The sequence below is a fragment of the Culex quinquefasciatus genome, chromosome 3, assembly GCF_015732765.1.
Source record: "Culex quinquefasciatus strain JHB chromosome 3, VPISU_Cqui_1.0_pri_paternal, whole genome shotgun sequence".
Classification (NCBI taxonomy): Eukaryota; Metazoa; Arthropoda; class Insecta; order Diptera; family Culicidae; genus Culex; species Culex quinquefasciatus.
This window is the reverse complement of record NC_051863.1, coordinates 106,735,297-106,747,595: the sequence shown is the minus strand read 5'-3', so window position 1 is coordinate 106,747,595 and position 12,299 is coordinate 106,735,297. Positions and strand designations below refer to the sequence as shown.

Here is a 12,299-nt window from a genome sequence, read left to right as displayed (position 1 = left end):
ACAAAATTTCCATACAAATTTTAAAATTTTTTTATGGAGCGTAACACGGCCTCCGACCTGATTAACATAAGAAGGGAAATCTCTTACACGAAATCCCATCACATCATGGGGTCATTCCATCTGAAGCGGAACAGCATTTGAAAATTACCATCTCCGATTCTGCCTAAATTTGGCACAGCTGTTGAGACTATCAAAACATGCAAAAATCCCGAATTTAATCCAAATCGGACCACCCCCTCCATTTTTGTACCCTCCCAAAAAATCGACTTTTTGGCGATTTTTGAGCGAAACCTCTATCTTCTAACGACGATAACTCAGGAGCCACACATCTTAGAGGGTCGATCTTAGACCCAATTTTGAAGGAAATCGGACGTAGAATCCATTTCCGTGATCAAAATTTAGATTAAAATATTTTTTCTACCTGTATTGCGCAATTGAAAAATTTAAATGGCCGTATCTTAAAACAGCCCTATTTATTTTTAAAATTTGATCTCACCATCGTATTCCCCGTCCAATTTTACATAAGAATCACTTATCGGCAGAAAGGAATATGTTTCGTTCCAGAGATATCGAATTTTAAAGTTTTGAGTATTTGAGATTACCTAAATTAGCTACACTCGCCGCATATGCTAGAAGCACTCAGTCGTGCTGATCAATAATTACTACCTGGTGTTCTGTAAGATGAATTATTTTTATAATTTCATACGATTTTGAGATAATCAATACCTTGAACAATCTATTGGGTAATTTTGAATGCACTGTTTTTCCTGATCATAGTGTCATTGAACCGTATTAAGTAAAATTTGAACTTTTAATATTTATTTCCAAAAAAGAATCATTTTTCTATTGTTTTCATGTTTTTCCTAATTCTTCATTCCTTCCCACTTAATCAAATTATTTCTTTTATTTGAAGCGAGAACAAATGTAGAGCTGGCTTTAGTAGATGAAATAATTCTCATGGGTTCTAGAACTTTTGCCATTTGCGGTAGCGAAATAGTGCCATTCAGCAAAATCCCCAAAATCTGATTTGAAAGATTGATCATATTAAAGCAATTTTTTTTATATTGTGAGCCAGTTTCATCTGAATAACTGATGTTTTTTTTTTTCAATTCTGGTACATTTAATTTCAAAAACAAAACCATATACTTCTGATACATGTGGACAGCACCTGTATTGTCTTCCAAGATTTCGAAATGGTTGACAAACAAAAAAAAGATTATTATTCGGACGGTGTCGAAATCAACACCACTGAAGTTGATCTTAATCAGATAATAAATCAGATTAATCTTTGTGATTTTCTCACATTTTTCAGTTTTATACTTTTCAGAAATCCTCCTCCTTAATCATGCTTTACGGGAGTTTTATTCATGCTGATTCATAATTTTTAACACGATAATATATCGTACACTTTTCTAAAGTGTTACTTACAAGATCAATTGCAATTTCCTGCTAGCTCTGCGCGAATTCCATTCTGCCCTGTATTGCGTGTCGTTCTTGCTCTGTCCTGTTAGCACACAAGTTCACCGGATACTATTTTTTAAATTTAAGATTATACTGCAGTTTCCTACAGTGGTGTACATTAAATTTTTGCCTTATTTGCTAATGATTATTTGGGATGAAATCTTATTTCAATATCAATAATTAGCAGTTATTGATCAGCACGCCCGAGTGCTTCTAGCAGATGCGGCGAGTGTAGCTAATTTAGGTAATCTCAAATACTTAAAACTTTAAAATTCGATATCTCTGGAACGAAACATATTCCTTTCTGTCGATAAGTTATTCTTATGTAAAATTGGACGGGGAATACGATGGTGAGGTCAAATTTTAAAAATAAATAGGGCTGTTCTGAGATACGGCCATTTAAAGTTTTCAATTGCGCAATACAGGTAGAAAAAATATTTTAATCTTAATTTTGATCACGGAAATGGATTCTACGTCCGATTTCCTTCAAAATTGAGTCTAAGATCGACCCTCTAAGATGTGTGGCTCCTGAGTTATCGTCGTTAGAAGATAGAGGTTTCGCTCAAAAATCGCCAAAAAGTCGATTTTTTGGGAGTGTACAAAAATGGAGGGGGTGGTCCGATTTGGATTAAATTCGGGATTTTTGCCTGTTTTGATAATCACAACAGCTCTGCCAAATTTGAGCAGAATCGGAGATGGTAATTTTCAAATTTGCATTTTTTCTTGCACACTTCAGGTGGAATGACCCATTTTTGAAAGAATGTTCATTTTCAAAGAAGGGAAAACCTCAAGAAATTACACATTATACTTTGATCTTCTAAAAGCTTTTTATTTTCTAGAGGTTTTCCCTTTTTTGAAAATAAACATTCTTCTTTATAGTGCAGAGTTCTTTAACGAAAAACTAGGTAAAATTTAGTAGAATCAACAAAAGAAGGGGAAATTCTTATATAAAATCCCATTACTTTGATGAAAGATCGTGTATTTTAAAGAAGGGAAAATCTCAAGAAAATACGCATTATACATTGATTTCCTGAAAAGGTTTTTATTTTCTTGAGGTTTCCCTTGTTTGAAAATAAACATTTTGCCTTATAATAAAATTTGGTAGAATTTAGTCACAAAAGTCAACTGATTAACATAAGAAGGGAAATCTCTTACACGAAATCCTATCACATTGATGAAAGAGTGTTCATTTTCAAAGAAGGGAAACTCTCAAGAAAATACACATTATACTTTGATCTTCTGAAAGTTTTATATTTTATAGAGGTTTTCCTTTTTTAACATTCTTCAGTATAGTTCAGAGTTCTTTAACGAAAAACTAGGTAAAATTTAGTAGAATCAACAAAAGAAGGGAAAATTCTTTTATAAAATTCCATTATTTTGATGCAAGATCGTGTATTTTTAAAGAAACGTCCATTTCGGATAATGTCCATTCCGGGAAATAGAATTCCGGAAATTGTCATAGATCTAGGTCTAATATTTTTAATAAAAGTGCACTTATTTCTGGGGACTCGAAACATAAGGTTTCCTCTTAAATTGAGCCGGCGCAGTAATTTATGTACACTATTGTAGGTCTGTGTAATCGATCAAATCAGTAAAAAACAAAAAATAAAACGATGATCTAGACGAAGATGCACATAGGACCTTTTGAAAACGTATCAATATTTGCCATCTTTGAACACAACAGATAAAACAGAAACTTGCATGCAACTATTTTTCATTGCATTCAAGATGGTGTGACAGATGGTGGTAAACATCTGAGGTAAACAAATCAACAGTTTCAGATCGTTGTTAACTCAGAATATTTGTATTTTATTTCAAGTGCCGCCATGGACAGCATAAAACAAATAACGGGCAAAGCAACCGCCCTCTCGGCAGCCAGTGCCCTCCAGAAAGCCATCCGGCCTTTAATTGACGCGAAAACCGGTTGCGGACAATCGAAATCCGGCTCAGCTGCAGCCACCAACGAAATCGAACTACTCAAAAGCCTCTGCAAATCGGACAATCCACAAACAGCCCAACTGGCTGTACAGGCACTCGTACAGCTGGTCAACCGAGGCACCCTGGACCTGGCCCAGGTGTTGGCCATTCTTGTGACCCTGCTGGCCGCCCAAAGTCCGGCTCATTTCGCGGCGGTTAGCAACGGAATCGTGGAGCTGCTGCTGCTCGACCTTCGTCGGAGATGTTCCGCTCTGGGTTCGGCCAGATATGTTTGCCAGTTTGACATCAAACCTCCGCAGCATCCACTGATTTTGCTGCTGGGCAGCAAGGACGTCGGCAGTATGCTGTTTTTTGGCGCGAAAGTGAACGAGATCTGTCTGCATCACGACCAGGTGTAAGTAAAGAGTTGATGCCGGAACAGACCTTCCCCAAGAATGAACACTTCCCGGAATAGATGTGAGTCCAAAAAGTGTTCATTCCATTGAGTGTTTGTTTCGGAACCTATATTATGATCTCTCAGGATCGGTATAAAAGGCGTTTGTCAGAGAGAAATAAATCATTCTTATTTGGGCATCCAATAAGACTAATTATCCTCAACGGTGCCAGATTAGTTTAATGGGAGATGTGTATTTTCTTAAAAATAAATCTGTATTTTATCTGTATCATGTCAAATTCGAAGCCACAGAACATTTATTTTATTTTTTAACGGCAGGTTTAGGCTTATAAATCATATTAAAGCATAATTTAATTACTAAATTCGACGGCAACATTTCAAAAGGCATCATGTACATTTTGACACTTTCTGGGTTATTACATATTACATAAGCGCCATGTACATTTGGAGAAGAAAAACGAATCATAACAAAGGGTGATACAGACGTTGTTGATTTTAAAAGAAGTTAAGTTTGTTTTTCTTTTATATAATAAACAAAATAATGTTTTATTTAATATGGATGATCACGTATCAATAAAAGCAACGTTTTTCATCGTTTGTTGTCATTAGAACATCTGCTTTTGCTTTTATATTAAAATGGAAATTGAAAAATGATGCTAAACTTTCGATGGCGTCGAATTGTTAAAATTTTATAAATTTAATCATTTAAAAAAATCTGTATTTACAGATTTTTGGGATCGAAAAACTTGTATAATACAGATTTATCTGTATATCTGGCATGGCTGATTGGCCTTATTTATTTATTTATTTGGACACCAACAGGCTCGGGCCCCTATGGTACCATGTGAACCATGTAAAATGATTCCACGTGGTTGAAGGAGGGCCCGTCAATACAATTACAATTTAGAAATTTTAACTTCTTATCGCAGGATTCGTAAAAACAGTGTCGAGTTCCTTCGCCCTGTGTTCCTCTACATTTTCAACAATGTTTCCACATTTCCGGAAACACTCAAAATATGGCGAACCGTGCTGAAGAGCGCATCCACGGATGATGCTGCAATCGATCTGATCTACGAAATCATTGCATGGAGCAAGAGTTCAACTGGAGAAAATGTCTGTTCACTAACAGCCTACTCTTGGAGGCATTGGACACTTTATCCGATGACAAGCGATTCAATGCGCTGCGTGTCGATCTTTGCATGTGCCTTGCCGCCATCACCAAAGACTTGGTGGCCTCAAACTACGATCCGTCCGACAACTTCCTGCACATTCTATCGGTTCTCCACTCGAAAAAAGTCGGCGATGAAAAGCGCTTAAATTACAACGTCCTGCTGATGATTTTCGCTGACTTGCTGCAAAATCTTGCCCCTGGTTATGTGCTGGGGTTCTTGCGGGTCATTCGATTCCTACTCGGGATCGGATGTCACCGACTCAGCCGGCTGATGATCATGGACGGAGTAGTTCAACTGTTGGGCCAACAAACGTTCATTCAAAGCTACCTGGAAGACTGTGATAACATCTTGAACGCGATTCTGAACGACCAACGGGATATTGTTGACGAAGCTGAAAATACGCCGAGCAGATCCTGGGCTTTGCACGCGGATTTGGCCAAGTACCACCAGATCAACGTTTGGTGGGCATCCGTTCAAGACGATCGGACATCGCTGCAAACTTTCCTGAGCACCATATCCCAACATTCCCGGTTTGACGAAAAGGTGCAACTGATTCTGCGGGGACTGTTCTACATGGATGAACTGTCTCACGATAACTGGAGGCAGGTGTTTGATCAGCTGATCGTGTTGTCCAAGAAGAGCGAGGAAAACTGTGCCCGGTTGATGACCCCGATGCTGTACTCCCTGGCAAATGATACCAATCCGAGGAAGAAACTACTTCTGTTGCAACATCTGGCCTCAATGGGCGCCAAGGATCACGTGTTGGGTGTGCTGAAAGCCCTCTCGAAGGACATCGATCGCGCAACGAGCTTGGATTTGTACTTGCGGCTGTGGAAGGCGGAACCACGTACCTATCCGTTTCTGTACGACATTCTGAAGGACACGGCGGTCAGACCGCGGGAAGATCCGTGGGAAGTTTCCTTCGCAAGGACTTTTACGATTCGGGAGATTTGCTTGATCAAGTAGGTTGATCGTTTGATTCACCTTGTCCGTTTAATCACTGATTAATTTTATTCCAGACCCCAGCAACACGGTGCAGACCTGGTGAACCTCTTTTCCGAGATCCTGAGCCATCCGGAAGATGCAAACAATGAAGCTGCCGTTGCGTTGGCCATCGATGCCATTGCCGTTCTGTGTGAAAACCACGTCGTGAATATCGTTTCAACGTGGAAGGTTTTGGGCTTCAAGTTCTCCCAGGAAAAGCGCCCACGGATCATCCGCAGCTTGTGCAACTTTTTCTCGAACGTTCCCTCGATCAAGGTGAACTCCATTGAGCAGGAGAAGCTTGTTAACGAGATCATCACAACGCTGTGGCACTTTGTAACGGACTTTGACGATCGTGAAGTGATCGTAGCGGCTCTAGAGGCATTGAAATCCTTTCCACCGGAAATGATGAACATATTTCACGTTCCGGATATTTTCCGACAGAAGATTCAGCTGCCAGATAAGGACGACGAACGGTTGGAGGCCCGGGAGATCCCCGGCGAGTGCTGGATTCAGCTGATACAGTACGTGAACCACAGTGCGATTGAAGACGCCGGAGATCTGGTCGCTCATCACATCCGCACCGAGATACAGGCCTTCCGCGGAGGTGTCTACCTCACACCGGAGGGGCGTCCCGAACCGACAAGCTTGAAATATCTCCCGAACAAAACCATTCTTGTGACCATCATCCATCATCTGATCAACCAGAGCGACAAACGGGACGGCAACGATCTTGTGCTCGCCAATCTGCTAAGAGTCGTCGCAAAGAAATACTCCAAACCAATCCCTCCACTGAACTGGTGCTTCCTGCACGATTACTTCCACCGCGGAGAGGAAATGAAGAAGTTCTGCCTGCAAATCGCGCTGAAGCAAATGCCACACTCGGGCACGGCCAAACGGATCGTGGAGAACTACCTCACGGAAATGATCGAAGGTGACATGGTGGCGACCGACGTGTTGATCATCTTGGAATCGCTCGATGTTGTCACAGAAGCGACGAACGTGGACATTTTTAAGAGATTTGTCCACCTGGCGCTACAATTCCTGCTGGAACGTTCCGAAGGAGGCCGTTTTGACGGTCCGGATCCGTTCGGGCGTGCAGTTCCATTCTTGAAAGTTGCGGTTCAGAAGACATACCAAAATGATGAAAACTACGAGTACCTCTGCGAAACTCTGGAGAATCTGTTCAGTCGGTTCGAACTTGACAGCAAGCTGTTCGAGGACTACATCGGAGTGCTGGCTTTGCTACCGACCAGGCACCTGACCTCCCTCCTCAAACCAAGCACTTGGATGGATAAACGCAACGTGAGGAAGCTTAAGAAAGTTATTCGACTGCAGTTTGTCATTCAATCGTACGAGAATGTAAGTCCCGAAGTGCACCTGCTAGGGCTCAGTGACATCCTGAAGACCGTCATGCGGTTGGAGTTCGACGTCGCGAACGAGGTTCAGCGTTACTTTGGACAGTCCTTCGTCCAGTACATCCTGAAGTTTGGCAGCCAAAAGGTTCTGACGGAATGGATCGTCGAGCTGATCGGGTACATCCAGTCTGACTTGGCCGAGCAGTCGATGGTAATGAAGGAAATTATGTTCATGCTGGATATCTTCATGATGGTCGTAATCGCTTTATCCGGGTACGTCTGTTTGGCTGGAGAGAGTGCGCTCTTTGAGAACCTGGACAAACGGCTGTCTCTATTCCCGGCTAGTCTCATTATGGTTTTCAAGCACAATTTGTGGAGAGAAGTTGAAAATAAGGTTGGTAGAATAACTTCATTCATGATACTTTTCACCTTCAACTGCCATCATTCTTTCAGATTTACGAGTTTCTGTATCATCTGTACAATCACGCTAAGATACCAGACAAACATGCGAGCTGCTTCCGGAATGCTCTGCTTTGCTGCAAGGAACAGTCCTACTTTCTGCAGCCCAAAGCATGGCCGAAATTTGTGGCACTTCGTCGGTTGCCAAAGGTTTGAGCTAATTGTTACTTATTTTTTCTTTTTGATTTATTTACACATAAATTTAATAATAAACATTTTGCTTTATCCTAAGAACATTGATTGTTTTATACTAAAGCATTCCGAATGAACATGGACAGCAGAAACCATTACGTCCAATTGAACTGCTAATAATACACAGCAAAAAACTAGTAATCTAATCCCGTGTAATTTTTTCTATGAAATGCTATGTAATATTACACCATCAAATATGTAGCCTATTAGTATGGAAAACCTACTTGATTGAAATGCCATGCTAATATCTTGAGTAATATTCCAAAACAACCAATGCGCCGTGGCTTTCTTATGTACATTGGACCTTTTGAAAAAGTAAGCAGGATATTCAACTATTCCACGTCAAATAAGCAGGATATTTTTAAGCCGTTACATTTTTAATCCAACAAACATTTTCAAAATTATTTAGCTTCCTCTTAGTTTTCAGAGGTTTTCAGAATGAAAAAAAAAACGAAGTTGACTTTATAGCTGTCGGCCACCATTGCTAGTACCAACCACTAGTGTCTTCCTTTTATCTACAAGGACTTCGCCGCCCTGGGCTCCTAAGTGTATGAAAGTATGGCATCGAGCGACGGCGCCGAATACCCACTTTACACAAAGAATTTTAGAGCGCCCGCCGCGGGATTCGAACCGGCGACCTCTGGATTGTGAGTCCAGTGCGCGGTCCGATTGATCCACACGGGCGGGTTTTCAGAATACCATTGACAATTCATAGAAGGAGGGGAAATATACCCTTTCTAATCAAACACCTATCTTCGCCATATGGAGAGTTTGATGCTATTTAGGCTATAAACATACCAGCAACAGCACCGCCTCGAGCAAGTACGCAAATGTACGCCACTTATTGGCGAAAAAGATCAAATTTAATGCACTTTTGCGAGACCATTTCTCATCATTTTGTTTGCACACCGCAAAAATCAAAATCATCTTTTCAATTTCGCTTACTTTTTCACAGCGCTTTCGATACAAAACTGCTCATAACTTTCGGCAACATGTACTATTGCACACTAGTTAGTCACTCGCTTGAAAAATAAACTCGAATCTTGTAAATAATAAGCAAGCGCCATCAAGAAAAACAAACGTGTCGAGTCTTTTGACGTTTATACCCATTCCAATCGAAGGCTGAAGAAAACCAAGCGAGAGGCGAAGGCAAATAAGGAACAAAGGGTGGCCACCAACACCGCCAGCAGCGGCTTTTGGAGAGAGCCAGTGATGTCAGGAAACTTTGTCTATAAATGCTACTTTTCGTGAGTGTTCGCTTAAAATTTCATCAAAATTGGCAGCACTAAGCCGACCCAAAAGAGCGCTGGAAGAAAAAAAAAGAACTAAGCTTTTTTCAATTTAATTTTTACAATAACTTTTAGTAAAAGTGAAAATAAACAAAAATGTTCATAAAAAGTTGCTGTACTCGTTAGTGTACTTGGTTTTAGAAAATTTCAGATTATCCGGCATCATTCAAACACCACCGGGTATATTTTCCCTAATATCATACACGGTGAGGGAAACAACATGTAGTTTTTCACGACCGTTACAATTATTTTAGATTACGTTTCGGCTTTCGGTCACTTGGTAAAATCAAACACCAGTTTGCTTTCTTCTCCGACGTTTCGGTTCATATAGAACCTTTTTCAAGGAATCGAAAGCACCTTCTTTTCGATTCCTTGAAAAAGGTTCTATATGAACCGAAACGTCGGAGAAGAAAGCAAACTGGTGTTTGATTTTACCAAGTGACCGAAAGCCGAAACGTAATCTAAAATAAAGGAAACAACATGTTTGAAATGTAACTAAACGTTTTGTAATTCTTTCAACAATAACATTATATTTAACAAATGCGTCTGATTCACAGTATTGCACGAATTGACTTCGTTATTCTAAAATGTTCTTAGAACCAAGGATAAACCTACCAAAAAATGCTTGAAACAAATGCAATCAATATCAAAATCACACAACAATTTTCAGCTCACAACTTCGACTCCAGCCCATCGTTCTTGTTGTGCAGCGTTCTAAACTTGTGGCTATCGTTCAAATAAGTCGTGATGTACTCAATGTACTCCCTCGCCGAGATAATCTCCAGCAGTACGTACTTGGACGAGAGTAACCTCTTCCTGTCCGGAATCGACGTGCACCAGGACTTGTACGCCCGGGAAATAATCCCATCGAGCATGGTGTACACCAGCGAACGCGTCACAAGCACGTCCGGTTTGCCCTCGATGGCGGCCCGATGGCGAATCCACTGCCAAATCTGTGATCGGGAAATCTCCGCCGTTGCTGAATCTTCCACGGCGCCGTTCAGATAGAACACTCCACTTCCGGTAAACCAGTGGTAGATAAAGAGTAAGGCTACCGATATGTTGTGACTGAAAGTGGGTAAGAATGAGGTGAGCATGTGGCTAGAAATGATAATCGGATCAACTCTTACTTGAGCCCTTCAATTGTGACTCCACCTTCCGGAATCTTTACGAGACTAGCTGCAGTGATCCGATCTACATCTGGGAGGATCGATAGTTGGTTGTCGCCTGGACATTTTCTCTGCCACATTTCGTTGACGGCGTCAACAATACGAAGATCGTAAACCATGAAACCATCAACTCCAGCGTCAATTTCCACTGACTTGGCTTGTTTTACGCTCTCTGTAATTTCGTCCGCTCTGAAATAAAAGAAGAATCGTTATTTTAAGAAATCTATCAAAAAAAAAATCGTACAAACTGTTCGACCCCTTCCCACAGGGCAGTAACTTGGCGGCCATTCCACCGGTGGCCAGCGCTCCTCGCCTATGGCAAACGTTGATCAACAGGCGCATGTAATTCGCCAGAAACGGTTGACCCATATTCACGTACTTGTTCCGGTCCGGAATCAAAAAGTCCGGACTGTCGCCAAACTTTGCGATGATACTCGCCGAATAGTCCCAAATGCCGCAGTTCAGCCCTATGGCATGCTCCCGGAGTGAGTACAGAATGTCCTCCATGCGGTACGCAGCCAAAATGTTCTCGATCAGGACGCAAGCTTTAATGGTTCCCCGGCGGAGACCAAGGCGATGCTCGGTCCAAGTGAAGATCTTGTTCCACAGTTGAGTTTCGTTGGGGCCTTCGATCTGTAATAATTTGTATAGGATCATGTTTGAATTGTACCAACGCACAAATTACCTTCGACAAATAAAAGTAAGGTCCAACGTCCAAACTGGCCATCAACTTCGCATTATGGTACATCAATATGGCAAAATCAAACAACGGCCCAACCACTTCCTTCCCATTGACCATGCAGTGATGCTCGATCATGTTGAACGCCCTCGGTCTTAGCATCAACACCGGACACTGCTGAATATCTGCCGGCGCCCCAGGTAGCCTCGCGTGAACCGCTCTCGTAACATTGTACAACCCTTGCACCGTGTTCCGCCACGTCGGACAGTGTCCATCGTCAAAGTCCACCTGAATGCCTTGAACCTTGGCGTACAGACAGTCCACAAAGTTGGTCGTGTTCGCCGGGCTTACATCACCCAAATCAAGCTTTCGATTGCGCAGTCTCGCCGGAAGCTCCTCGATCTTCCAATCCTGGTCCTCACTGCTGTTCCGGAATTCCGGCTTCCATCGACCCTGTTTGATGTGCAGCCGACGCTCCAATCTGCGTCTCAAAAGCTGAAAGTGCAAGTATTATTTAACGCGATAAGATACTGGACCACAATGATTCCGTAATTAAACACAACCCTCCTGATAATACTCGGCTCACCTTTTCAACGTCGTCATCAAATTCGGCGAGCAGTTCGGCCAAGAATCCGAGGACACCTTGGGTGAAAAGTTCACCGTGAGCTTCCTCCAGCCGATGGGGAGCCCGTTCGACACAAACCCGCTTTAGACTGTCCATAATATTGCACTTATTTAAACTAATCAATATGCAGTCCCCTGTGAAGAGTCAAGTACTATTCTACAACCACCCAGACCGGCGCTTGATAAGCGACTGCGGTGTTGTGCGTAGAGAGCTTATGCGCAAATACGTGACGAACGAAAACAACAAAATCTGTTCACGGGGCCTAACGTGTGGTCGTATGTTGGAGTTTGTACAAGTACAAACTTAATTTCTTTGCTTAGTCGGTTGCGAAGATCGCGCGCTGTTTTATTTTGTCCAATTGTATTTGGCGAACTTTGGTCCCATGGAAGTAACATTATTTGTGTTATCGTTTATAAACCCATATCTTTTCGTGCAATTAAAAATAACTGCAGAAATGCAACATAGAAAATTGAGAAAAAAAAAACGATTTAATATCACCAGAAGTGAAATAGAGCCTTTCTTACAAAATGATGAAACTCCGAAAAATATATTGATGCAATTATTTTTTCAGAAACATAA

General features: G+C 41.5%; 2 protein-coding genes across 2 annotated transcripts; one reads left to right on the top strand and one right to left on the bottom strand.

Moving 5' to 3' along the window:
- Positions 1-3,211: 3,211 nt before the first annotated feature.
- On the top strand, positions 3,212-8,002 carry LOC6030780. The gene is given in 5 exon segments (XM_001841622.2): positions 3,212-3,793; positions 4,723-4,889; positions 4,892-5,927; positions 5,985-7,701; positions 7,761-8,002. Coding segments are annotated over 5 exon segments (3,588 nt in total). The 5' UTR covers positions 3,212-3,287; the 3' UTR covers positions 7,923-8,002.
- Positions 8,003-9,757: 1,755 nt separating this feature from the next.
- LOC6030826 (malate synthase) lies at positions 9,758-12,048 on the bottom strand. Its single transcript, XM_038260059.1, has 5 exons — positions 11,682-12,048; positions 11,102-11,590; positions 10,661-11,049; positions 10,378-10,605; positions 9,758-10,315 (listed from the first exon to the last, which is right to left on the bottom strand). The coding sequence occupies exons 1-5, from the start codon at positions 11,814-11,816 to the stop codon at positions 9,919-9,921; spliced, it is 1,638 nt and encodes a 545-aa protein (XP_038115987.1). The 5' UTR covers positions 11,817-12,048; the 3' UTR covers positions 9,758-9,918.
- Between the last annotated feature and the right edge of the window lie 251 nt (positions 12,049-12,299).

Bases quoted from the DNA above. Each gene is read 5' to 3' on its own strand.
- LOC6030826 (XM_038260059.1), bottom strand. From the start codon at position 11,816: ATGGACAGTCTAAAGCGGGTTTGTGTCGAACGGGCTCCCCATCGGCTG. The intron at 10,606-10,660 runs GTACGATTTTTT...CTTTTATTTCAG, and splicing joins GGGAAGGGGTCGAACAGTTT to AGCGGACGAAATTACAGAGA. The intron at 10,316-10,377 runs GTAAGAGTTGAT...ACCCACTTTCAG, and splicing joins GTCACAATTGAAGGGCTCAA to TCACAACATATCGGTAGCCT.